Source organism: Neovison vison, chromosome 7 (genome assembly GCF_020171115.1).
Source record: "Neovison vison isolate M4711 chromosome 7, ASM_NN_V1, whole genome shotgun sequence".
Taxonomy (NCBI): Eukaryota; Metazoa; Chordata; class Mammalia; order Carnivora; family Mustelidae; genus Neogale; species Neogale vison.
The window spans coordinates 130,582,877-130,609,541 of NC_058097.1; the positions used below are offsets into that span (position 1 = coordinate 130,582,877).

The 26,665-nt window shown below is 46.9% G+C and overlaps 1 protein-coding gene across 11 annotated transcripts in view; it reads right to left on the reverse strand.

Moving 5' to 3' along the window:
- Nucleotides 1-26,665, reverse strand: part of AMOTL1 (angiomotin like 1) — a 153,571-nt gene that overhangs the window by 16,819 nt on the left and 110,087 nt on the right. For all 11 annotated transcript variants that reach the window (XM_044258293.1, XM_044258284.1, XM_044258287.1 and 8 more), the window contains 3 exons: nucleotides 25,988-26,077; nucleotides 6,199-6,344; nucleotides 2,642-2,791 (listed from right to left, as the gene is read on the reverse strand). In XM_044258293.1, coding sequence (XP_044114228.1) covers nucleotides 2,642-2,791; nucleotides 6,199-6,344; nucleotides 25,988-26,077 — 386 coding nt within the window. The remainder of the gene's footprint in view (nucleotides 1-2,641; nucleotides 2,792-6,198; nucleotides 6,345-25,987; nucleotides 26,078-26,665) is intronic.

Genomic DNA, 26,665 nt, shown 5'->3' on the forward strand with positions numbered 1-26,665 from the left:
GATTTCCCCCCATTACTCCATGTCCTGGGACGCATATTGCCCTCAAGTTTTCCAGCGACCACAAATTGTAAACGCAGAGCTGGGTGCAAAGTGTGGGGTACCTGAATGCTTTACCCGGAACCACGTCCATTAACTGGAACAACAGCTCGGCACATGAGCTGTACTCACAGACTCTGATCCTACCAGACAGACCAGAGCAAATGGACCCAGGGGCTTTCTCTAGCCTGTAGGTTTCTGTTCCATTTTTTAAAGCTTTAATTACAGCTATTCTAGAGTCTGGTCTAGTACCAAACATTTAAGCAAGAAAAGAGCAGAAAGCACGTAACTGTCCTCATCAACCTGTACAGAAACCACTGACTCCCTCTGGCCAGGCACTGACCTCAGGCAGGGGGACAATTGAACCAGTCCATTGAGATAAGAAGCTCCCCTGCTGTTAGGAAGTTTCCAAGAAAAAGACCCCATGGCCTGGCTAGGCTGCCATTTGTGCCCGTCATCTTCTGTGTCACCCCCATGTGATGTCATGTCAGCTGGCTGATTTCTGCAAAATCCTCTTGGCCTCAAATGAGATCATGGCATCCCTCCACAGGGCTCCTGAGTCAGGTCATCAAGAGTTACTCAAATAAAAGCACGAGTTTCAGGATTCAAGAACACAAAGAGAGCATGGTCTAATGGATAAGGATGCTGGTTGGAGAAACAGGTTGAGGGGGCAGGCAGGCCAGCTTCTGCTGCCCACTCAGCTCGTCCACAAGTATCTACTCACCACGTGCCTACTGCTAGCATTACCACAGCGAACAGTACAGACTCAATCTCCTGTCCTTCATGTTTTCACTAATGATGGATGTCCTAATCTGCTAATGACCTTGGGCTGGTCTCTCAACTGCCCTGTGCCTCATCTTCCTCTTTGAGAATGTTCCCCCCCCTTCTCTCTTCTACTTCACAGGACTCCTGTGGTAGTAAGATGTAAAAATTATCTTGAGCTCTTTGTAAGAAAGAGAAGACAGTGAATTCTTAAACGTGTTCATTTCCCTTCCTCTTCCCTTCATCTCTAAGCTTCCAACAAGGCTAAGTATGATTTCACTTCTGTGGTGGCGGGAGATCCCTTATAATAACAAGGGTAATGGAGTTGAGTCTGGTTTCACAGCTCTCAAAAGAGGAGATCCAAGGATAAGTCATCTAACTCTAGGGTGTGGGTTGGCACATTAACTGGGAAAAGAATATTCCCTTTTGCTCTAAGTATTGAGATGTGCTCTTTTTGTTGGCCAAAGTCTCGTGAGTACCCCTCAGATGCCAGCGAGGTAGCAGGCACCAGAGAAGCCTACCTTGTAGATGGGAAGGTCAAGTTCTCATTAACTGAGAAGAACTCAAAGGTGGGCCTTTAAATACCAGGGTGCACAGCACAGGCAGGTGGCTCAGAAGTCCAGAGACAGACTCACCCTTCCTACAAGCTCGCAACTAAGCCGAGATGGCGGGAGGCCAAGTAGGTTCCTTAATTTTCTGGGCAATCTCGCTAACACCTCCTTCCTTCATCAAGTACACACACCCAGAGCAAAATGTGTGTGCCTGCCACGAGAAAGAGCTGAGCTGGCCCGAACAGACGCTTTCAAGTGTTTTCAAGTATTCCAACCACAACCACTATGTTCTATCCAGCGATAATTCCATGGAGCCCTGCCTTGCATTTCCCTGACTCCCAACTTTGAGCACGCCCGTCAGCAGCTGCGCAGGGGGCTTTGCCCACTGCACTGGCTGCTGACACACAAGCCCCAGGCACTCTCGGGAGCCAGGAGTCTGTGACCAGTGTATTATGGAGTTTAAACCAGCGGCAGAGTTTTCCTCACTGAGGAACACATGGACCCGGGCTCGGCTTGTGACTCTAAGCTCATCAGAAGCTGGGTTACACCGACAGCTGTGACTGGCAGAAAGAAGGGGAGGCAGAAGAACTAGGAGCTTGTGGCCAATATTATGTCCTAGGGAGAGTCCTGAACTCCTTCCTCTCCTTTACCTGGAAAACTCACTGATGACCACGCCCGACTCATTTGACCCTTTTACTAGCTCCCACATGTAATCCCACTTCAGGACACCAAGAGCCTTCTGGCTGGCCCCCCGGACTTCCACAGTCTCCCCTCCAGACCCTCCTGAGGCCACCAGATGGCTCTTTTTCTGACCTGCTGTATATTCCTCTCCAGCTTAGAAAGCTCCCGGTCATTGGCTCTCTGCTGGCCACAGGAACAAATACAATCTCTCAACCTGACTGGATGCCTTCCACCAGGCGGCTTCTGATGCCTCAGCGCTATGCGTTCTCCCCCAGCTAGCCGCTGCCAGCCACCGGAATGCGCTGCTCCATACCTCTCTCCCCTATGCAAAATCCTCCACTACCTCTGACGTTCGTCCCCCAGAATGTCCAACAAACTCATCTTTCAAAGTCCTACCCTAATGTCCTCCCCAGCTGCATTCCCCTGTGCCCAGCCCCCCAGGGGTCAGCACTCTCTTTAAAGGACTTTTGTCCCGGTGGTTCCTTTCCTCCATGGGCCGCGATGTTGGTCTGCTGGGGACGGGAGCTCTCCATCCCCTCTGAGTCCACAATGCACAGTGCACAACCTAAACCACAGCATGGTGCTGGAGGAATGGACGGCCCCGGCCTCACCTGCTGGGTCCTCAGCGCATCCAGCTCTCGCTCCAGCCAGGTCCGCAGTCTCCGCTCCATTTGCTCCCGCTTCTCACATGCAGACTGCAGCTGGCTCAGGGCCTGCTGGAGCTTCTCCACCTTCTCCACATAGGCTTGCTTCTCTCGTAACTGAGCAGAGGACAGTGAAGACGAGCAGAGAACTCAGACCGGCAGTTCTCAAAGCTGGGGTGGAGGTGGGTGTGAGGGGTCAGATTAGCTGGGGCTCGTGTTTGAACTACAAGTGGATGGCCCTTACCTAATGCCATCTCTCCGCCATGCTGGGACAGAAAGGACTGACCCAAACGACACCAGTGACACCTAGAACGAATGGGACGCTTGGACTGAGAGACCCCTACCAGGGCACCTGCTTTCAGCCATGGGTCCAGCTCTGAGCTCCCTCCTTGGTGATTACTAATCCTGTCAACATCTGCAGACATTGGAAATGAAGTTGGTAAAGAGTTTTTAAGCCCACAAGGAAAAGCTTATTCTATCATGTTAAGGAAAAAACCCAAAATAAAAAATCACATACATTCTCACAGCTCTGCCTGCCTATCATCAAAAACCTGGGAAAAAAGACTGGAAAGGAAGACTTTAAAAGCATCACCCATATTTATCTGTATGGCACAATAAGAATTTCTCCTCTTCCTTATTTTCTTCTGAAGTTTTCAAATCTTCTATAGTAACTATAAATTACTATCACGGAGAAATTGTAGGTATATGTACACATTTGTGATAAAGATAAAATTTCCTATTGTAGATACGTGTGGAGTAACTTTCTTTGAAAGAGTTCTGGGCCCTTTATAGGGGAATAGTGGACAGCCCTGGAGAGACAGGAAGGGCACAATGAACACCCCCCACCCACCACCACAACTGAGGAGATGGAGACTGAGGTAAAAAGGATTTATGGAAATATCACATCAGGCATGGATTTAGAATCACAATGCACAACGTCAACTCTCACTCCCAGACTTTGTTTTCCTCCAGTTAGGAGCCTGACTCGCGTCCATAAATCCCAGGCCCCTTTCTAACTTCCTGGGAATCAGCTTGTGCCAAACGTCCGGCCAAGGCGTTGACTCGATCTGGTCATGCATTAGAAGACACCAGATGGTAGCTCCTGTCTGCACCTGGGTGTGCTGAGGCCTCTCAGGGATCCAGATCCTGAGCTCGGCCCGAGATCACACTGGCAGGCTGGAACATGCTAGTGACTGAAGAGCCTGCTGCCAACGGTGGCTTCTCACTTCGAAGGCTGCACTGCAGGTGCTCTGCCTATATCCTGGCCACAGCCACTGGAATAGGATGGAGAGACCTCTGACCTTTGGGGGCTGGGGAGCAGCAGCGAACTCAAAGCCTGCTCTAAACCTGCTCTTGGCAACATTTTCCATCTGGCCTATCCATTCACTGTGCTTCTGATGGCTTGATTCAGTTGGATAGACATCTGAGAACCTACTAACTGCAGGCTTCTGTGCTAGAAGCCGATTCAGCTGAGAAAACATTCTGTGAGTCCCCTTCATACACTGCTTGCCCTATCCTACACTGTTTGTCCAGTTTTCTGGGCATGTGGCCGTTAGAACAGAAGGGCCATGAGATCTGTGCCTTTCGGTCCCTGCTGGGCCAAGGTCCACCGTGTTCCCCCCGTGCCTGCAACAGTACCCGGCACCCAGTAGGTACTCAAAAAATATTTGTTGAATGGAGAACTCTTACTTCCCATAAACTCCAAGATCCTCGAAGGCATGGCTCTGTCTCATTCGCTTTTGTCTCAGCCTTTGGTCTAGCAAGGAGTGTACTGGAATGGGGAGGACTAAGAATGAGAGTTCACATTAGCCAACGTTTTCCAAGTTCCTCCATGCCCAGCATTATGCTTTAGATGCCAAGATCTCACTGAATCCTCCGGTATCAGTAAAGGGACTGCTCCTGGGTCGTCTCCAGCTAAGAGAGAGAACTAAAGAGCTTACATGACTTGTTCAAGGTCACACATGGACACATTCCAGGGTCAGGATTCGAATTCACTGTAGTCTGGCCCTGGAGTCAGTGTAAGCACTCGGGATGAGCTCTCTGAACTGAATTCAGACCCCTCAAAAGAAACGTGAATAAGATCACGGAGTGATACTGGAAGACCAACCAAAGAGAGATGCTGGAGAAGCTACACGCAATCAAAGATTTCTAGAACGACAAGAACATCCACAGTAGTGACTATAAAAACAAAACAAAACAAAAACTGTCTTTAGGAAGCTCTCAATTAACTTGTACTTCATTAGAAATATTAAATTTACAAGATTTTTAAAATTATAATTTTCCTTGGCTCCACACATGGCGATGGCGCTTGAGTCATTTCAGTTATAACCATAATGAAGAGTGCAGGCCTCCTGGCCTCAGAGCAGACCTTGTGTCCTTTAGGGATTAAGGTCGCTTTCTGCACCAAACGTACATCCTAGTTAACGGGTCCTACAGTGGTAACTGGGAATCCTCTGGGGCTATTGCTTGGGTCCTCATGCTAGACTTAAAATAAATGCAGGTCCTGTACTGGACTGTGGGTTTAAAAGGCTTCTAGCGGAGAAGACCCTTGTTGACTTAGCAACATTCCCATTCGGCTGCTTGCACCATGACTGAATTTGCCAGGACCCCTGAGTTAGCCGGTGTCAGGAGAGGCCTTCTAAGGGAGCCGCTTTTCATTTTCGACAACAGCTGGATGAGTAGCAACACTGTCTGCTGCGCCCCAACACCGATGGCAGTACTCTGTGTGGATACCTCCCTTAGACCTCTTCCAGACTTCGAGTCTCCACTTTCGGCAGTGGCTCTGCACAGCTCAGGCCCTGTATCCTGGGGGGCTGGCTGCCGTGGGGGCCGGGGGTGCAGGCTCCTGTCCTCCTGCCTAGGCTGCTCCTCCTTTCCTGCTGCCGTGTCTGCGGCCTGCACCCCCCAGCCTGACCCTCAGAAACGGTCGATCAACGTCCACTGTCGGGATTCACGGCAAAGTCGGCCTCACAAAATGCCAAGTAAGGGATTGATTTCTTCAGAAACCACCAAATCCAGAATGCTTGAGAGGGATCACACGTTCCGGGACCAGGGGATTCGTTGTCCAGCTGAGCCAACTTCTGGAAACTGGAGACCGCTTTGCTGAATGCCACACCAACTCTACCCTACTGGAAGACTTTTGCTTTTTTTTAATGCAATCAAGAGCCCAAAGATGGAGCAAATAAACTATTTTTAGAAAACGAAAACAAAAAATAAAAACTGTTAGTCTCTTTTCTCTACAGGTACCAGTGGTTTCCAGTCCTTCCATTTGTTTCCAGCCCTGGCCACTTGCCCACCCCTGGTCTGCCGGCCGGGATTTGGGCGGAGAGTGAGCTCCTTCATAGCTGCAGTTCACACTTGGCCTGGCTCTGGGCTGGATAAACTCTGCTGGCATTTATTTTGATTTGGGAGGCCTGCTGCATCCCTCCCCATGACTCAAAGCCTTGGAGCTGGCTCCAGTGAGGGGTGCCGGTTGGGTAAAGGAAACGGAGGCCCTTTGGGCTCTTCCCCCAACCCCATCTCACCTCCTCCTCCAGCTTGATGACCCTGGCCTGGGCGTTGCTCAGAGCCTGGTCCAGGATCTCAATGTGTCTCCGGTGGTCCTCACTCGCGGTCCGCACTGCCGCTAACTCCATTTCCAACTTCTCCTTCTCCTTCAAGAATTCTTTGTCTAGAAGGGAGACAAGAACAAAACTACCTCTATTAGAAAGCACTCACCCTCTGGGCTCATGGCCAGTCTACATCTGGCAGGGATTAGAAATAAAAAGGCACGCAGAGCGCGGAGGGTTGAATTACTGCTTTTGCTCCCTCTTAATAGCGGTGATGTGTGAGGTAAGGATTTGCTCAAAAACCTCGGTAACTCTAGATACATTACAGGTCACAGTTCCAGAGGCGAAAGGGACACCCCATTTTCTCCATAACTCACTTCTGTACATTTGTTTTCACACTTCATATAAACCTTGTACCCAGGATTTCATTTTATGCTCCCAACCTCCCCTGCTTCCGTTTTCAGAACCCATGATGAAAGGGCAGGCAGGGCTAACAATACCAATATTCCCATTCACAGAATCCTGAGGCCAGACGGCAGAGGGGAGCTCCAACCCAGGCCTCCAATCCTGGGCTGAATCCTCTTCCCATATAACCTGCCCCCCCCCCCACATCTTTTCCTAGTTCTGCTCAAGAGTGGAAAGGGTATTACTTTGGATTTAGGGACACGCTCTTGGTTTAGGAAATGGCTTTCCTCCTGTTGCACGACCGTGTAACTGATGGCAATCATGGTCCCTTCGCACGTGGAGAGCAAAGGCTGCCCGACATTCGGTGGCTTCCACACAGCCTTCCTGCTGACTAACTACCACCTCAGTTGAAGCAGGGATGGCCAACGGTGTCATGGGGTCAGTATTATTTATCAGATATTATTCCTATTAACAAAATCAACACATTTTTAAAATAAATCAGAATATTTAGTCATGTTGTTTATAACACGGAAAAGACATGAATGGACTCAATGTACAAGACTTCACACCCTACAAGACACTGTGTTGCAGCCATTGAAATTAAATAAGACAACAGGGGTGCCTGGGTGGCTCAGTCAGCTAAGCATCCGACTCTTGCTTTCAGCTCAGGTCACGTTCTCGGGGTTTTGGGATCGAGCCCTGTGTTGGGCTCCATGCTCGGCATGGAGTCCACTTGAACTCCTTTCTCTCCCGCTCCATCTGCCCCTCCCAAATAAGTAAATAAAATCTTAAAAATAAATGAATGAATAAATAAACAAGAGGATGCTAGTGGCATGAAAAAAATACATTACTGAAAAAAAAAATTGGTTACGTAAACTGTGTGCACACTATTCCACAGTTGTCAAAAATAAGGCACACAATGACAACAGTGGCAAAGCAGGAGTTAGAGGTTGATTCCTACGGGCGCCTACGCCACTCAGATGCCTCTGACGGGTTACATGGATCCTGCGGTGCCCACACCGCAGCACAGAAAACCACCGTCTAGAAGCTCCAGCAGCGCGTGCCAGTGGTTTCCTTCATTCATATTTCCTCATAGAGTCACCCCTGAATTTAACCAAGAGTTATCAAACATGAAGGACCAGCCCTATGGGCACTGAAGCGAAGGAATGAATGCTGTCCTTCAAGGAGCAGGAAACATGCTTTTGAATACAGGGCTTGAGAACAAAAAAGGCACTTTAAGCCTGCAAATACCCACTAACAAACTCGCAATTTTCGAGCCGGAAGGGATCACAGGAAATATCCCCCTCCAGTCCCACCCCTGTTGCTTTATGAGTTAGAATAGGAAAGCCCAGGAGCGAAGGTACTTGTCCAAGTTCCCCCTGCCAGCTGGCACAGAGCCAGGGCCAGAATCCGGGTCCCTGATGTTCAGGTACAATGTCCTTCCTGCTGGCCCACCCCGCCCCTGCATTGTGAGGTCCCATGGACAGGATCCGTGTGCAAAGGCAACAGCATCAAAACTGACAGACTGAGAAGCCTTGCACGGTTAAGGAGCACGTGTTTTGCCTGGAAACCATCGTATCCCCGGAAACAAAAGGAGGCCACCAAGACCCTGACACTGAACACAGAATCACTTTCAGGCTATTTGTGTGTCTCGCTGCAATCCCCTACCGTCCTCCCTACCTCTCCCTTTCAGTGGTGTTTGAGATGCCACCTCTGAAACTTCATCATCCGTGCAGAATGGCCACGCGAGAGGCCTCAACAGATGGGTCAGCAGCAGTTTGCGGGCTCTGCGCCACCACCCATAGCCTGAGTGACCCAGAGCATTTCACGGTGCAGAGTCAAGGACATTGGAACACAAGCCCCACGGGTCTGGACAACATCTCAGCAGGCATGGTGCCCAGGGGCCTTGTCCAGGCTCTGGAGGGCACCCAGGCACTCAGCATGCTTGAGAACCAGCCACTAAGGTTTGCAGTTTCTATCTGCTTATCAGCCTAAGCAAAGAAGTTATTCTCTCTCTTGAGGGCAGTCAAGGACACAATGATTTTGACCAGAAGAGAGCAAAATGATAGACCTGAGCTCAAGACCAGAGGCACGATCAGGGCTTCTCGAGTTTTGCAAACTGATGGTCACAACTACTGCTGTGTCACAAGGACAACTATTTAGGTTTCTGAATTAAATATCCCTCGACTCAACTATTTAGGTTTCTGAATTAAATATCCCTCGACCCCAACATGCAAGCGTGTGCATACGCACACACACTCACCCTGGATTCCAGCATTTGCTATTTCCTTACTATCATACTGTGGCTAAAGCATTCACCTCAACCTCGGAAAGCACTGGATTCAAACCCCAAGTTCACCACTTTCCGGCTGTGAAGTCTCAGGTGTGGTTCACCGGAGACCCCGCTTCCTCATCTCATCAAATCTCCTCATGAGAAAGCAGCTACATCACAAAGCTGCCTGATGGTCCTATTAATGGAGATGAGATACACAAAGCCTAAAGACCTGACTAACCTTGAGTCTGTTTTGGTCATTATTGAGTCTCCGAGCCTAGAACCACCGCTAGCTCAATACTGTTGGATGAATAGATGATTTTCTACCAGGCGAAGTTCATGGCCGAGTGTTTAATATGCGGTAGTTCTTGTTAGCTGCTAGGTATTTCCTGACAGCGTTTGCTACACAGCTGCCACTCTGCCACTGAGGCCACCACTCATCAGACATCTGGGACAGACCACGAATGCCCCTAGTTCCCTCCCCTGCTCAGGCTCCCTGAACCTCACGTCGTACACCGCGACACAAAGACATGACTATTGAACGAAGACTCCATGAGGTCTGAACTGAAATTCGCGGGTGGAAACACCTCTGTTACGAGTTTGGAAATGACCTCGGCCTTCAGGCTGCAGCCACCACACGTAGCATCACTCACACTGGCTCAGAAGTTTGTGTCCACGGAGAGGAAGTAGTGCTCTCCACGGCAAAGTTGTACTAACAGTGTTCATGGCAATACCAACAGTAGCAAAACCCACTCAAGTTTGCGGAATGACTACTTTGTTCCAAGAATAGTGTCTTTATTCCTCTTAATTATTCCCTTTCTCCTCAGTTTGCTGGTGAGGTAGGCACCACTCGTATTTCCATCTTCCTGCTGAGGCAAACGACCCTGGGGCTGAGTGACAGGCACACACAAGTGGGAGCGCCGGATCAGTGGAGAGAGAGAATGTGTCTCCGTGCCTCTCTGGTCACATTCATGAGCACGGCACTGTGTGCCTTTAAGGTAAGGATCACAACAGTCCCTGCTTGAAAGATGCACACGGTGAATGCCCAGGTAGTGTCAACTGTGATGATGGTCCTTGCTGGCGTTCCTAAAAGCATGATCCGTTATAGGGTGTCAAGGTGAATAGGTCATAGCGTGCCGCTCTCTGTCGGGCAGAAAGAGAGCAAGGACACACGCAGAGCCCACGTGATGAGTCGCTCGGACATGCCTGTGTGGGTGCTGTGAGAACACAGAGGACGTCTCACGGAGGGCTAGCATGTCAGGGGGAGTGGCCATCCTGGTGGTGAGCCTGTGGGCAAGGGGGCTGTGGTCCTGGAGACACAGGATGGAGGAGATGCCAAGGGAGAGTCCCAGGGGTGAAATCACTGCCTAAGAAGGTCCCTTCAGCTTATTATGAGCTAAGCCCCTTTGGGAAATGTCAAGAAAGACCAGCCTCACGCTGAAGTTCTGGTTGGGCTCCAATGTATATACTGAGAATTCCTAGAACAGGCAAGTTGACACCAGAGAACTCTTGCCCAGAATGTTCTGTTTACTCAGTGGATATGAATTACCCTGAACTGCGTGGAGCAGGGGGTTGTTGAGCCGATGGCTCTGGTCCCATTTCCACAGAGGATGTCTGCTCATACACTGTTTACTCTGGAAACCACAGAGGTGGCACGGCTTCGCAGCCAGGCCAACCTGGCTGGCTTCCGGCACCTTTGCACAGCGGCTCACCTTGGACCTGCGAGACGTGCCCGGTCCAAGGTCACACACTACTGCGTGTGACTGACAGGAGGTTTAGAACCACCAGACCAAGAGAGAACAACAGCAAGAGTGGACACATTAGTGGGGGCTTCCCGTGTCCAGAGCCTTATAACAGAACCTCATTCTGATCCTCACAACGACTCCGTGTGACAACTGAGAAAAGCAGAGTGAAGTGAGCAAGGACCCTTGTGTGGGTCACACAGCCGTCTCTGTTCCGCAGAAAGGGCGAGAGTGGGTGAAAAGAGGAGCAGGAGGCTCCCTTTCCATCCTACCTTCTCCCCTGCCAGGTCCAGGGGGTGTCCAGAGTGGCCAGTCTGGGGACACGGTTTCTGCACGTAGGCTCCGAGCACCAGGCCAGACTGCCCGGCTGAACCACAGAATGGTGGGCCCCAGCCACCTCTGCTGAGGTGTCCCGGGGACAGAGACCGTGTGTGGGGTCGGACTTGGTGGGAGGAGGTGTCGGGGCCCCGTGGGCTGCATTGCTAGTTTCCAATGCAGCACTCCAACCTCTGGCCGGAGTTCATGAGGGAGCAAAGCTGTGACCTGGCTCTTCTCAAGCAGGTATCAATTCCTAGGCTTTTCTTGAGATAATGGGTTTTTGAGGAGTTTTTCCCAGAGCCGCATGTAACTAGAGGGATGGGGGTCCAGCTGCTGCCACCTTGACCAAGGGCTGACTAATTTACTAGAATACGTGGAAGGTGAAAGATAGGTCTTCTCTTTCCTCTTCTCTCCTTTTAGCCAGAACCACGGTTTAACCCATTCACTCGCAGGTTCTTTGGGGATTTAGATCACACTCATCGTTGGTGTGTGATGTGTGTGTAGACATCAACACAGACCAAGCTAACTCTGTTGAAGTCCAAAATCCCATGTGCTCACATAGCAATGCACAACTAGCCCATTTGGGCACCTGGTTTTGCGCAATAATTTCCCTGGCACTTCTCAAGGAACATTCTCACTGCCTTGGATGTGGCAAGAGGGAGTGGTGGTGACAGAGTCAAGGGAAGACGAGGCAGGCGCAATACAACACTCCTCTCTGAAACACCAATGACCAGAAGTCTCGTTCTGACCGATGAGACTGATTTTAGGAGTCCAGTCTCTGGGCCGCCCTGAGTAGAGATAATGTGAAGGATGTTACCAGAGAACAGGCTGTAGACTGCAGGAGTCAGAGGAGACGGGACTGACAGTGGCCAGGCCCTCCGTGTACCCCAGCAGAGGCCCCACGTCCAGCACTAGTGTGAGACAACTTGTGCAAGGCATGAGCCTCCTCCTGGGATCTCCACAGAGCAGACAACTTCCATGAAGTCAGCTAACACTCCGAAGTCAGCTAACACTCCGTTTAGAAGAACAATAGCTACAAGCCTCTACCCACCGGGCTAATCTGATAAGCAGCCAGGAGTGTACTACAAAGTCCCCCTCATCTGCCCTCATCTGCGCTCCCCATCTGAAGGACTCCAACCTGAGGCGCCGTGTATGCAAGCCAGGCCAGCTAGCGTCTCTCGTCTGGGAACCTGCAAGTGGGAGCCAGGAAGAGGTGTGAGGCTGACCTGGACAGTAACCCAGGTCTTCCACTAGCAGCCATATTCTAGCACGTTCTTTGGAGAAACAGAGAAAGCCATACTGTAAAGAGTGAAGACTCAAGCAGGGAGATAGGGAAAGGTGGGTGAGTGTCCAGGCTACGTGACAAGGAGGGAGGAAAACAGCCATACAGACAGATACAGACCCCTGAACACAACCCTGTCTTGATTCTCACAGACAGCCCGGGGCCCCTAGACCTCACGAGGTCTGCCTGCACTCGCTGCCTGGCTGCTCCCTCACACCTTATGTTCTCAGAAAATAGTCCTCTTCTCTGGCCCTAAGCTAGCTCAGGCAGATTTTTCTTTTCATAATGAAAGATCACTAAGACACTCAGTCCTCTTTCTTTGTACATCTACTCCTTCTCCACAAGAAAAATCTTGGCAATTGGTAACGCCTCAGAAGGATGTGCCCAACATTAACGCTGTCAGCTCTGGTAACCAGAACCTTCTCTGTGCTGCTGATGAAATAGACTCCCTCTTGTGAAAAGATGTCCAAATAATTATCTGCCATATTTTCTCCCTAAAATTTCTTCTCCTATCTCTTCTTCCTTAGGGATGCTTCGGCTCTGAGCTCCCTGGCACCGTGTCTTGTAACACTGGACAGATGTTAGGCAGGACTCTGTCCCAAAGGCCAGCTACACACTGTGAGGTAAATGAAGTCCCAATGACACTAGGAGAAACTCTGTGTGTGTGTGTGTGTGTGTGTGTGTGTGACTACAGAGACAATAGGACCTATATCATTTAGCTCACTGCAGGTTATGCAGGTTCTTTGTGCCTCAAAGTTATTCTTACGGGGGGCACCTGGGTGGCTCAGTGGGTTGGGTCTCTGCCTTCGGCTTGGGTTATGGTCTCACGGTCCTGAGATTGAGTTCCACATCGGGCTCTCTGCTCAGAGGGGAGCCTGCTTCCCCCTCCCCCCTCAGCCTGCCTCTCTGCCTACTTGTGATCTCAATCTCTCTCTCTCTCTCTCTCTCCCTCTCTCAAATAAACAAATAACCTTTAAAAAAAAATGATATTTTTACACTGGAGTGCACTCTGGGCCTCTGCCCTCACCCGCTCACCTCAGTTTCAGCATCAAACCAATGAACCCAGAAAGAGACCCCCCAAATATAATCCAGACAGGGCACTGTTTACATCAGAGAAGAGTCAGCCACTGACACGAGGCTTATTTGATGTGAAAAAGGAGAGATGATCGACCTTCAAAGCCACACTCATTAATTCAGACACAAGAAAAGTAATACACTACAATGCTGACCCCATATGCTGTTTGTTTAGCTTTTTGCTGTCTTTAAGGTTTCTCAGGTACGGCAGCTTGTGATTTCTGGAAAGGGTCTGCAGCTCCAGCCCTCCGAGGAGCCAAGAGCAGGTTGCCATGGTTCCGCCGGCGACTGGAGACAGAGGTTGTGAGTGGGTGGCTAAGTAGGCCTATTAACAAACACGGGGACTCTCCAGTCGGGGCTTGTTCTACATGGCTCAGAGAGTGAACTGTTTTTAAAGAAATTCTCAAGGACAGAAATTAAGAACAGGAGTTCTTTTTTTTTTTTTTTAAAGATTTTATATATTTATTTGACAGAGAGAGATCACAAGTAGGCAGAGAAGCAGGCAGAGAGAAAAGAAGAAGCAGGCTCCCCGCTGAGCAGAGAACCTGATGTCGGGCTCGATCCCAGGACCCTGAGATCATGACCTGAGCCGAAGGCAGAGGCCTAACCCGCTGAGCCACCCAGGCACCCCAAGAACAGGCGTTCTAACCCAACCGTTTTGTAGAGACTTGGCAGAGAAAGGAGGGGAGGGGAAAGAAGGGATGTGGGGGGAGTAGGAGGAAAGGGTTTCTGAAGAAGGCACCCCCCTCTCCTGGTCTCAACCAGAAATCTTTTCAGCTTAAATTTAGAATTTCCTTTCAATTTAAAAAGAAAATAGACTGTCTCTTTTACATGGTACTAAGGCAGCAAGAAGACCCTAAAATATGAAACGATTTTCAAGACCCACCCTGCAAGAAGTTTTTCTGATTCCTTTGATAAAACAGATCTCTCCTGCATGGGAGAGCCTGAACTCATATAAGTTGTTGAGGGGGCGGCAGGTGGGGGGACTGTCTGATGAGTCCTTACCATCTTCTGCCTTGTATGCCACATATAGTGTGGCCCGTGTCTGCCTGTATGAACCTTCCTACTGAGTGTACTTCATACTACCTCTGTAGGATGTTAAGAATCTAAGACAATGAATCTTGGAACACTGGAAAAATGAAATTAAATTTAAAAAAACAAAATCAAAATCAAAATTTCAATATTTAAAAAAAAAAAGAATCCTAAGACAATGGAGGTGTTTCATAGGGGAACAGCTATGGCAGGATTAGGAAACAGCTTACCAAGGAAGAGGATACTACTGATACGTGATTGAATTCTAACACAGCCTTTAAAATAAAACTTGAAAATGATAGCTTCAGGGGCGCCTGGGTGGCTCAATCAGTAAAGTATCTGCCTTCAGCTCTGGTCATGATCTTGGGGTCCTGGGATCGAGCCCCACATCAGGCTCTCTGCTCAGCAGGGAGCTTGCTTCTCCCTCTGTCTCTTCCCCAGCTCATGCTCTCTCTCTCACAATAAATAAATAAAAATCTTAAAAAAGAATTTTTTTAAACAATAGCTTCAGGTCCTTAACACTAGAAAGCTACAAAACCTACCAAGAAATATTCTAGTCATCTAATAAACGGAAATAATACATTTTGGTCTTAACATCCTTATATTTTCATTATATCACAAAATGCAGATTTTGTTATATAGAACATATAACTTATATTTTATATAAGTTATCCATGGCTCGTTAATATCCAGGCCTCAATGTGAGTTTGTTGCACCCAAAGTAAACTACCTTAGCTATATGGGAGAAATACCTGAATACCAGTAGTTCTCAATATAATTTTCTATAAATATAGTTCTCTTGAATACAATATAATCTCTTAAAATAAAATTTTATCTAATTTGGTTTTCATATTGCATTTTCATACTGGAAACTGTACTGACACATTCAGGTACGATTCATAGGTGTTGGTTTGTTTGTTTGTTTGTTTGTTTTTTAACCTACCTCAATTTATGACCTCTGCAGCTTGCTAACTTACTGGACTAAGCAGACACCCATGCATCCGCTCAGCCTCCCAAGGTACAGCTCAACCTCCCACTTTATTATTGTTTTTTTTTTTTTTTTTTTACTTGAAATAAAAATGAACTGCTATTTCCCTCTCACTGCTGCCAGGAAGATAACCAGGCAGTGAACAGTGCCCCAGATATATAGGACGGACAGGGCATTTGGTTTGACTGTAGACATGTCCGTGACTCGATTTTAAACCACCCTTTCCCCATCAGAGAAGAGAAGACTGTTTCTCTATTTCTGTCTTTTCTTAATATAAAAAGATGAACCATGGACACTTCTATTTCCAGGTATGACCCAGCAGATAGTGTGGTTCCCAGTTTAGAGAACGACTATAAGACCCAGGCATAATACAGAGAGCAGGGACATGAAGATACAGAGGGGGAGGGGGGAGGCTAGGAAAGGGCCACGGGATCTACACGGGCTATACCTTGACTATGGTGGTTGCTACGTTGCCTCACACATCATACACCTCAAATGTGTAAAAAAAATAAAAATAAAAATAAATAAATAAATATATATATATATATATATATACCCCCTTTATATATCTATATCTGTTTTGATTAAGACATTAAGGCATTATTAGCACTACGCTCTAACCAACTGAGCTAATATGTATAAATAAAAAGTTATGACTTTCGAATGGGCCCTTTGGATGGCAGATAAGTTTTAACACCAGCACTGGCTCAGAGTGACATTTATGCTGGGAAAGCTATTCTACCTGGGAAACAGTCCTTCTAGGACTGACTGAGAACAAAGAAATACGAGGCCCGCAGTTATGTCTTCTGCCTCCTTCGACTTCTGTAACACCTCCCTCCCATTATCATTTTTGTAACTTGCTTTGAACCAATCCTTTTCTTTCTCTTCTTTCTACCAAACCACAGTCTTTGTAAGCAAAAAGAAAATTAGTAACAGATGCAAGCTTATTTTTAATGGTCTAAGACCAAATTTTCTGGATTTAAAACAAACATTTTGTCCCCTCAAAGTCCTCGGATTCCATTAAGATCCAGCTGCATGCTCTCACTACAATTCGTGAACCAAAAATAGTTTCAAAAACGAATTGTAAAGGAACCGTATCGCAGAATTACTCATTGTATTCTGCTTAATTTTTATTTTTCACCATCTCAAGAACAAAACGTTTAATTTCACGGATATTTTGAGAAAACTTTTTTTTTTTTTTTTTAGACTCTGAGCTCTATTCTGGTCTCAACAATTTTTTGTTTTGTATTTGAAGTGAGATACTGGATTACCCAACAAGGCCTTCTGTTACAATTGGCCAGGGTTCAAAGACAGATATAGAAGTCGGAAACACAGAATATTAATTCCAATCGTTAGAACTCACTTGAGAAGACGCAAAGACATTATTATGGAGTCACAGTGCTGGGCTAAATAATTTGCAACTAAATAACACTTCCAGGAAGGAATTACTTACACCCACCCTACTATCCCAGATTCTTCTTGAGATAAAAATATGAAATCATTCATCAGCCCAAGAATCAAAAGAGATAACCTTTAGAGAGAGGAAGGAAAAAAGAAATAGGGGTGCCTGGGTGGCTCAGTGGGTTAAGCCTCTGCCTTCAGCTCAGGTCATGATCTCAGGGTCCAGGGATCGAGCCTTGCATCAGGCTCTTTGCTCATCGGGGAGCCCACTTCACCCTCTCTGCCTATTTGTGATCTCTGTCAAATAAATAAATAAAATCTTTGGGGCACCTGTGTGGCTCAGTGGGTTAGGCCTCTGCCTTCAGCCCAGGTCATGATCCTAGGGTCCTGGGATCGAGCCCGAATCAGACTCTCTGCTCAGTGGGGAGCCTGCTTCCCTCTCTCTGTCTGCCTCTCTGCCTACTTGTGATCTCTGTCTGTCAAATAAATAAAAAAATAAAATCTTTATTACAAAAAATTTAAAAAAGGAAATTCCAACTCTCATCGCAGCTTAGCCATTAAACAACGATGGGACCTTGGGGAAACCACTGGATCATTCTGGGCTGCAGTTTCTTCGTTAGTAAAACATGCAGGTTACTCTGAAAGAGTTCTATGATCACTGGGAGTCCACCACTATCCCCGCTCACATTAAAAGTTCTCTCCACCTCCTGATACACAAGAAGGGCCTCCCCTCGCCAGGTTAGTACATGCCTGGGCTCCAGACTCAGAATGACCTGCATTCAAAACCTGTCTGCTCCACTCGCCACCTCGTATGACCATGGACAAGTGACTCAGCCTTCCCATGCCTCCGAGTCCTTGTCTGTACAGTATTTTTGATACTGACCTCATGGGTTGTTGGTACCTATAGAGGCTATAGGTACCACTTGGAGGATGGTAAGCGTTCCGCTAATGTTGGCAGCTGTTACTGTTCATCAATGACCACAGCCAGGCTGGCCTGAAGCATGACCTCAAGGACAGATCCAAAGGAGCAAACTGCAGTTCTGCCAGAGGATAAGCTTTTTTAAAAAAGATTTCATTTATTTATCTGACAGAAAGAGAGATCACAAGTAGGCAGAGAGGCAGGCAGAGAGGGAAGCAGGGAGCCTGCTGAGCAGAGAGCCCAATGCGGGCCTCGATCCCAAGGCACTGAGATCATAACGTGAGCTGAAGGCAGAGGTTTAACCCACTGAGCCACCCAGGCTCCCAAGGATAAGCTTTAAACCATCAGCTCAGCAGCTTCTGACGACACTGTCTTTTACAGTGACAATGAGATGGCCTTTTAATGAGCTCCGGTTCAGAGCACACATGCATTTCTGGGGACCACATCTGTGACCTTCAAGGTCCTCTCCAAGATCTGCAGACCTCACCTCACAGAAGGCTGCTTATGGCAGGAATTTCTGGCATTAGTGCCAGACCTCACCATCCAGGACCACCAGCCCCCTCTCCCTCATTAGCAAATTCTGGATCCTCACTGGGAGCTAAGTCTGGTGACTGCATTTCTACATGTCTCAGTGCACCTAAAATGATGACAATCATGCTCCCTTGATTAGGGATGAAGTAAAAGAGGAACGACAGTGACAATGACATCTTGGTTTCTAAATTAGGGCAAGTCACAAAGTAAGATGTAGGGGCTACTTCAGGAGAGCTTTCTTTTCCATCCTCCTACTGAGGTTCCTGCTTTTTCTCTCCTTCTGTGACTAGTAGCTGCCATGGAGGTCAGCACCCTCTGGCCTGCAGACCAAATCCCACAGCCTGATTCTGTCAATCAAGTGTCACTGGCACTCAGCCATGCCCACTGGCATATGGAGCCACTACAGCAGCTTTCAGGCTAGAGGGACAGACAGGAGCAGGGACAGCCCCCAAGCCTAAAATTCTTTACCATTTGGCCCTTTATAGAAAGAGTTTGTTGACCTGTGGCCTAAAACACAGTTAGCTCAGAGTAGACAGCCAATACCTGTTTGGTTAAATGACAATCATCATGATTGTATTCAATATTCAATAAATACTTATTAAATGACTCTAAGGGCCAGGCACTGTATCAGGTTCTGGAAATACAAAGACCTGGGACTGCAGTGGTGAGGAGGACAGACGGGGCCCCAAGCCTCATGCTATGTACGGTTTCGTGAGGAACACAGAACACAACCACCTGAACAGTTATTTATGTGTAGCTGTGAATGAGCCTTTACAAGGAGAAAAGTACCTGGCATCAGGGGACGATATAAAAGGAAGACTTTTCTGGCAATTGCCATTTAATGTGAGTGGAGACCTGGAATCCTGGATCTCCTGGTTCTGAACCATCAAGGAAAGTGAGGGTCTCCTGACGGCACACGAAAGGCAGACTTGAGCACTGATTTTCATTTCGTGCTTACTCTGTCCATCCATCCATCCATCCATCCATCCACCAAGGTCTTAGTCCAAGAAACAGGGATCCTAATAAAGTCACAGACATTTGCTCTTTCCATCCCCTCACTGGAATGCCAAGCGTCAGTTGTCAGAGGCCAGCGTTAACGCATGACCAAGAGACAGTTCTTCAACCAGCTCTGGTTCTTGAAGCTCGGAAAATCAGTCTACATTGAATGATGTTAATTTTCACACTTGGGGAGATTCTGCTGAACACAAACAGATGCCCCGCAGCCTGGGTGTGCTTTGCCAGTTGTTGTGTAGGTTTGAAGTTTCTCAGCACAGCCTGTCAAGGCTGATCAAGTGGCTTAAGCACACACATGCTCTGCTTTCCAAATTCAGCAAGGCTCCATGAGCTAGAGGGCCTTCTTTGGGAACATGGCCCATTGCCCCACCCCAGAAACTGGCAGGTCCTGCCAGAGAAGGTGAGCGGAGGAAGGCCGCAAGGAGCAGGAAGAAGTACTGCAGAATGAATGCACTGTATCAAGTCTCTGCCTTTCCTATTCCTGGTTATCCCTCCCAGCACTGTTGGTTGAAGTTGAATCAGATTGATGCCATTTCTTTAGAAGAAAGGGAGGTACAGAGAGATGAAGCATCTGTCTTCACCTCACTGAGAACCTTCATGAAAGACCAGGATTTAGAAGATGTAGCCACTGATCCAACATTATTTGCTTGAGACTGTGCCTCAAAACCTTTAATATTTAGGATAGCACAGTCCTATTAAACATAGGGGCCATCTTTAATGAAAACCAGTTAATTTAGGCCAAGAAAATTCTCTTGACTTAAGTGAAACTGCCTTGGCAGGCTTCATGGTCCTTTCCCTTCACCCAGACACTCATCTGTGGCATCTGGAATGGTCTACGGATTGGTCAGCATGAGCATCTGGCTATTTGCTACAAAAACCTTCAAATACCATGGCCAACTCTAATCTCCAACACAACCACAGGGGAGTAAAAGCAAAGGAGTCAATGGAACCAAAGTTAGCTCTATTAATACCAAATTTCAGGAAAGATACTATTAAATATAGTGTCCTTACTAGTAAAGGACTACTCTTTCTTCAGTATCTTTCTACTTAAAAAAAAAAAAAAATTGAGGGAAGGCAAAAAGGGAATTTGAGCATTTTTTTAAAAAAGATTTTTATTTATTTAAGAGTGTGTGTGTGTGTGTGTGTGTGTGTGTGTGCAGGAGCAGGGAGAAGAGCAGAGGGAGAGATAAAGGGAGAATATCTCAAGCAGGTTCCCCGCTGAATGTGGAGCCTGATGTAGGACTCGATCTCACAACCCTGATAGTACCACCTGGGCCACAACCAAGAGTCTCATGCTCAACTGACTGAGCCACTCTGGCGGCCCCTGAGCAGTTTTTTTTTTTTTTTAAAGATTTTATTTATTTATTTGACAGAGATCACAGGTAGGCAGAGAGGCAGGTAGAGAGAGAGGAGGAAGCAGGCTCCCTGCTGAGGAGAGAGCCTGATGCAGGGCTCGATCCCAGGACCCTGGGATCATGACCTGAGCGGAAGGCAAAGGCTTTAACCCACTGAGCCACTCAGGCACCCCCCACCAAAGCATTTTTAAGGTGCTTCCATTCTGACAGTTCTTTTACTAATTTGCCTAACATCTTAAAGTAACTGAGGATAACCCGCATTATCTCCAAATATGACTGGGAGATACTGAGCTAAAGAGCCCATTTTGATACTGATGCTGCAGAAGAATTTCCAGCCTATTGTTACGAGGATTTTTCCACTTTTATTCCTTCCCTCAATACACATTTACTGAGCGTCAAGTACATAAAAAGGTTCCAGGGCTTTTAGTGAGGGTTGGGAGTGGGTACTGTGGCTATTGGTGAAGAATGTCTACGGTTCTCCCACCTAGAGGAGGGGGTCCATACAAAGAAATCACAGCCATAGGGAAGGCAGGTGAAGTAAGTGCTGTAGCAGGCTCCTCTCCAAGTTGGGAGAAGCTGTAAGCACGGGCAGGACCTGAGGAAAAATAACTACTTCTCTCCTGTCCTTCCTAATGAAGGCCAATGGAAACCCACCACGGAATGTCACGACATGCAGTGAGGCATCAGAACAATCCCCTTGCACTCTATGTGGGTCAACGGAACCAGTGTTTTTGTTACTGAAACTTCTGTTTTGTGTTTCACGCAAGCCCTTCCAGGAACCACAAACACCAGAGGAAGGCTCTTGCAGGAAATTGAATCAGTCTCTTTCATATTCTGTGAGAGACAGAAAATCAAAGTACCTCAAACAGGATCAAGAATAAGAGGATGATTACAAGACACACGGAAAATGGCAAATCGCTGTAATTTTAAAATAGGTTGGTCACAGACATGTTTTTGTATCAATTTCCAAACCCACCGAGAATTACAAGAGAAATCAAACCCATATGGTTCTGACTTCTTTATGGCCATTACTCAACAACTTAGACAAATAACTGAATGTCCAAAACATCTTTATTTTATTATTATTATTTTTTTTTAAATGAGAGAGGGACACCATTTAACAGCCAGAATCTAACTACACAGACTAAAGTTTAACCAAATATGCTGAACCTGGAGGGCCTAAGGAATCCCAAAGGGGTGGCAGAGACAAGTTCTCGCACACCGTGAAATGTGGCTGGTTTTAGCCTGGAATAACACATGCACACCTCGGCTCATCAGCTCCCACTCAACCCAAGAATGTAAGGCGATCACCTCTACCAGTCTAGTTTCCCTGCATCAAGTATTTTACTTTTGGCTTTCTGGCCTAATAGCATGGAAATTCTGCAGAGTTATCCATTTTCAGAAAGGAACAGTTAAAGTGATTGCACTCACTGAGACGACAGAGCTAAGAGTGACGACAGACATTCCCAGGGTGCTGCCTTTAGTGGACAGCGGCCCACCTCTGCTCTGTGTGGCTGTGTGTGTGAGGATACGCAGGAGCGCACGTGTGTGGGAGACAAATGGATGGGAAAACCAGGGATCTCAGTAAGTTAGAGGTTAAAGGACAAAGAAGACCCAGTTTCACACAGACAGACAAAACAGGGATTGGCTCGATGCCCCATTTTCCAGAAGCAATTTCATTGCAAAAATATTCAGAAAAATAAACAAGCAAGCCCAGAAAATAAAATAGAACCAAATTTCTTTAAAGTGTATGACACAAGTCCATGAGGTGACAGAGAAAAAAAAACCCTCACAGTCATCAAATGCCTAAACACTTAATTCAGTGTGATTTTTATTTTTATTTTTTAAGACTTTATTTATTTATTTGAGAGACAGACACAGGGCATGCGTACACATGCGAGAAAGAGAGAGGGTGTGCAAAAGCAGGGGGGAGGGGCAGAGGGCAGAGGGAGAAGCAGGCTCCCCACTAAGTGGGGAGCCTGATGTGGGGCTCAATCTCAGAACCTTGGGATCATGACCTGAGCCAAAATCAGATGCTTAATGGAATGAGCCACCTAGGCACCCCTAGTGCGATTTCTAATATGGAAAGATTTCATGACCAAGGGGGGGCACAATAATCACTGTGTTTAATGTTCATTTCACTCTGCAGTTCTAAGTAGTAACCACATCGACAGTCTACCAAGGTCTTCATCAGGCTCCAACATAAGACCGAGCAGAGAGTTCGGTCTTCAAAGACAAACTACCCTGGGCAACAGAGATACTAGTGATCAGGCCGGAAAGAACCGTCTCCCTCCATTACCACCCGAGAGAGCTTTTCAGCTTACACTTGCACTATAAGAGTTCCTTGGGCTTTCTTGGCCCTGGACTCCTAGATTCAACATGAACACCTAACAAAAATTCGAATGGGCCAGTCTCTATTTTTCCCTTCCCTCCAGCTTCTCCATCAGTCAAGGTGTCTGCTGGGGGCTTTGTGATGTAGCCCTCGCTTCTTGGCTTGAGTTATCCAGAGAAGTCACTACTCTTTGGTCTGCAGTCTTGCTTTCTCTTACCCAAGGGTTAGAATCTCCAAAGGTTCCCTTGAAAACGATGGCTCCGGGTGCCTGGGTGGCTCAGTGGGTTAAGCTGCTGCCTTCAGCTCAGGTCATGATCTCAGGGTCCTGGGATCGAGTCCCGCATCGGGCTTTCTGCTCAGCAGGAAGCCTGCTTTCCTTTCTCTCTCTCTCTCTCTCTCTCTCTCTGCCTGCCTCTCTGCCTACTTGTGATCTCTCTCTGTCAAATAAATAAATAAAGTTTAAAAAAAAAAAAAGAAAGAAAAGAGTGGCTCCTTTTGAGTACTCGACGTTTGTAAGTATGATTACCAAGTATTTAAAAAAAATTCTAATAATAGAGTTTCTAAAAGAACACACAGATAATGGAACACATTAATAACCATGAAGAGGGGTGGTACTTCATGCCTGCCCACATGTGCCCACATACCAGAGCCTGACAGAGGGCCCTGCCCGTCACTAGCTTCCGGGTATGTCTGCCCCAACTGTTACACCTGCTTACTCCGCTATGGGCCACAGAGCAAGAGGACCCAACATGCTCAAACCTTTACTCATTATCGAATCCCAACCTGGTTTTCCTGCTTTTTATTGGTAAAGGCTGACCATCCATCCAGTTGCTTACTCACACCCCTTTCTCAGGTTCCTTTACTGCCATTACTCAACTGGTCACTTGAGTCCTACTAATTTTGTCACTTCCTACTCTGTCCCCTACCCTCCATCACTACTTCTGTCTTACATCAGGACCTCTACCTCTCTTGTCTAGATACCAACATCTCTGTTAATAGTCTCCCTCCTGAGTTTGCCTTCTATTGTGCCTCCCAAACTAGTTTCAAAAATATAAGCCTTGTAAACAGTGAAATCATAAACACATCTGAAGATGAATATAGGTGAAACATAGGTGAATATTTTTTAAAATCTTGGAGAGCAATAAGCATTTCTAAGCATGATATAAAGCCTGGAAGGTATAAATATGATTACTTAAAAATATCTCTTATAACATAAAGAACACTGTAATCAAAGATGAAAAAACTGAGGAAAATATCTGCAACATATACAGTAGAGGACATGTTAATTTCTTTAATATACAAAGAGTTCTTACAATTCACTGAGAAGAAAACCTATTTGCAAACTGAAATAACATCTCAAGTCCATCTCTTGCCACACCAGGAGAGGAAAAGGCACAAATATCATGTAAAGACTAGGAGCTGAAAAATATGTTAGACATCATGGGTAGCAAACCTGCATCAAATGCCCTGCCTAGATTCAATGACATTAAACATCAACACTGAGATACCTTTAAGCTGTTGAAAAATGCCTCTGGACTGTCTTGTTTATGCCTATGGAACACAGTGAGGCATGTTTGCACAGAATAAATCATTCCCTGTAAAGCTGGAAGGCCCATCTTGGCCTGTATTATTGATGTGTTAGCTTTCAGCCAGAAGGTTAACATTTTCAGGAACACTTCTCAACTCACACAACCCTAACCCTTATTATTCCATCACCACAGTCTGGGCTGGGAGGCAGGAGCAAAGGCCCCTCAGGTGAAACTAACTGGCTTTTCCACCCTGACCCAAGCTAAGTGACAAAAGAATATCCCCCACAAGAAGGCAGAGTCCCAGCAGGGTGACATTCCTGACATAACTGCCAAGACACCTCCTCTTACCCAGGCACATGGGCACCCAAATCCAGATATTAAAATTTTAAATGCAGAGAGTACAAATGACCCCTCTTTTGAATGAAAGCTTGGATGAGAGGGTGGGTGGACTGTGCCCATACAAAGAGATAAAATTTGTTAGGAAACTGAATCATTCAAGATGCTGACTGCTGTTTATATAAATCTGGAACAAAGGCCAAGTCATTTGCAAGACACCCAAGGATTCTATGGCAAAAGCCCTCGATGGTATTAGCATCCATTTATTGAAACAGAATTTTAAACCACGAAACTGAGACTAATAACTGAGCGCTACCAGGAATAAATTTGGGGGAAACCAAGGAGTCTGAACCCAACCATACAGTTTTAGAAATTAGAAAATTGAACTGATTGTTTCCCTGCCTTTTTTGAGGCCAAGCCTCAAAAAACCATCGTACAAGGGATGGCCAGTGCCTGAACACGTGACTTTCTGTTTTTGGAAACAACTATCTGTAGTTTGTGAACACCTAATTCATGACGTTGTTGAGAATTACGATACAAAAATAAATCCAATTTTCTAAACTGCTTAAAAAAAAAAAAGAGTTGAATTTTTACACTTGTGACATACACTGGATTTGCAGAGATTCAAACCCTGACCAATGGTTTCTCAGAACCCCTTTGTTTCTATCCTTTGCCTCTGGTAAAAAAGACTAAGATATTCTCCCAATAAATCTAGAGGCCCAGGTTGCCACTGATCATTTTATTCTGGGTTCAGTGTCTTCTGCAAATGAGTGCCACACCTGGAGATGCATGGTGGGACCCTCGGTGACTGGATGCTACAAGGGGCAGCCAGGAAACCTCACCCTAAGGAGCACAAAACCATGCCAGGAGGACCAGATCCCAGACACCTCCTTCCCTCTCCATGGAGGAAAAGAGTTGTGCCTCATTTAAACGGGTGAGTGAAGGGAAAGGTTGTGACCTTGCTATTTCTTGGAGGATCTTCTAGAGAAACGGAGAGAAACTGTAGGTCAGAAAGACGGAATATAAACATTGCTGAAATAAGAGAAATCAACCTTGGCTTTATGTCTGGCAGACCTAGGAGGGCCTCCTCCAAGGCCCAGCAGCCTCTAGGTGACATGGAACATACAAGAGGCAAACCGCCTACTTAGAAATCTACTTAAAATTAACAAGATACCTTCCTCAGGCCCCCAGGTTTTAAGAATACCAACGCGGGACAGAGAAACGTGGAGACTCACTCTGGGAAGCGTAGAGCCCCTCTGCAGCTCTGTCTTCGTGCCCGTCGTATTCCCTGCTGGACAGCTGCCTGTTGGCCGTCTCCAGGCGATCTATGCACACAGAGGACATGGTCACAAAGACGTGCATGTGGACCCAAAGTCACCAGCCCAGCAAGAAACGGTGTGGGTGCCAGGGGCCCCAAGCTGAATCTCTCTTGGCGAGAGGACTAGGTTCTAAAATCTGGGGTTGGGGTGCCTGGGTGGCTCAGTTTTTTGAGTGACTGCCTTCAGCTCAGGTCATGATCCTGGAATCCCAGGATCGAGTCCCGCATGAGGCTCCCTGCTTAGCAGGGGGGTCTGCTTCTCCCTCTGACCTTCCCCCTCTCATGCTTGTTCGCTCTCATTCTCTCTCTCTCAAATAAATAAATAAATAAAATAAAATAAAATCTGGGGTCAGCAGCAGGAGCACGAGTTCTGAGAAGAATCACATAGCTATGTGCAAGGCCAGAAAACCTCTGTTCGGAAGTCCTTGAAAAGGAGCTAAGTGTCCTTGGCCTCAGACTCAGTCCTAGTGTATCCCTGACCCCCAGCTCTACGGTTAGCCTGTGCTGCTACGGGCAGCTGGGAAGCCAAAAACAGAAATAAGAATGAACTAAAAATCAAACATTTTTTTAAAAAGTCAAAATGGATGGAGATTCT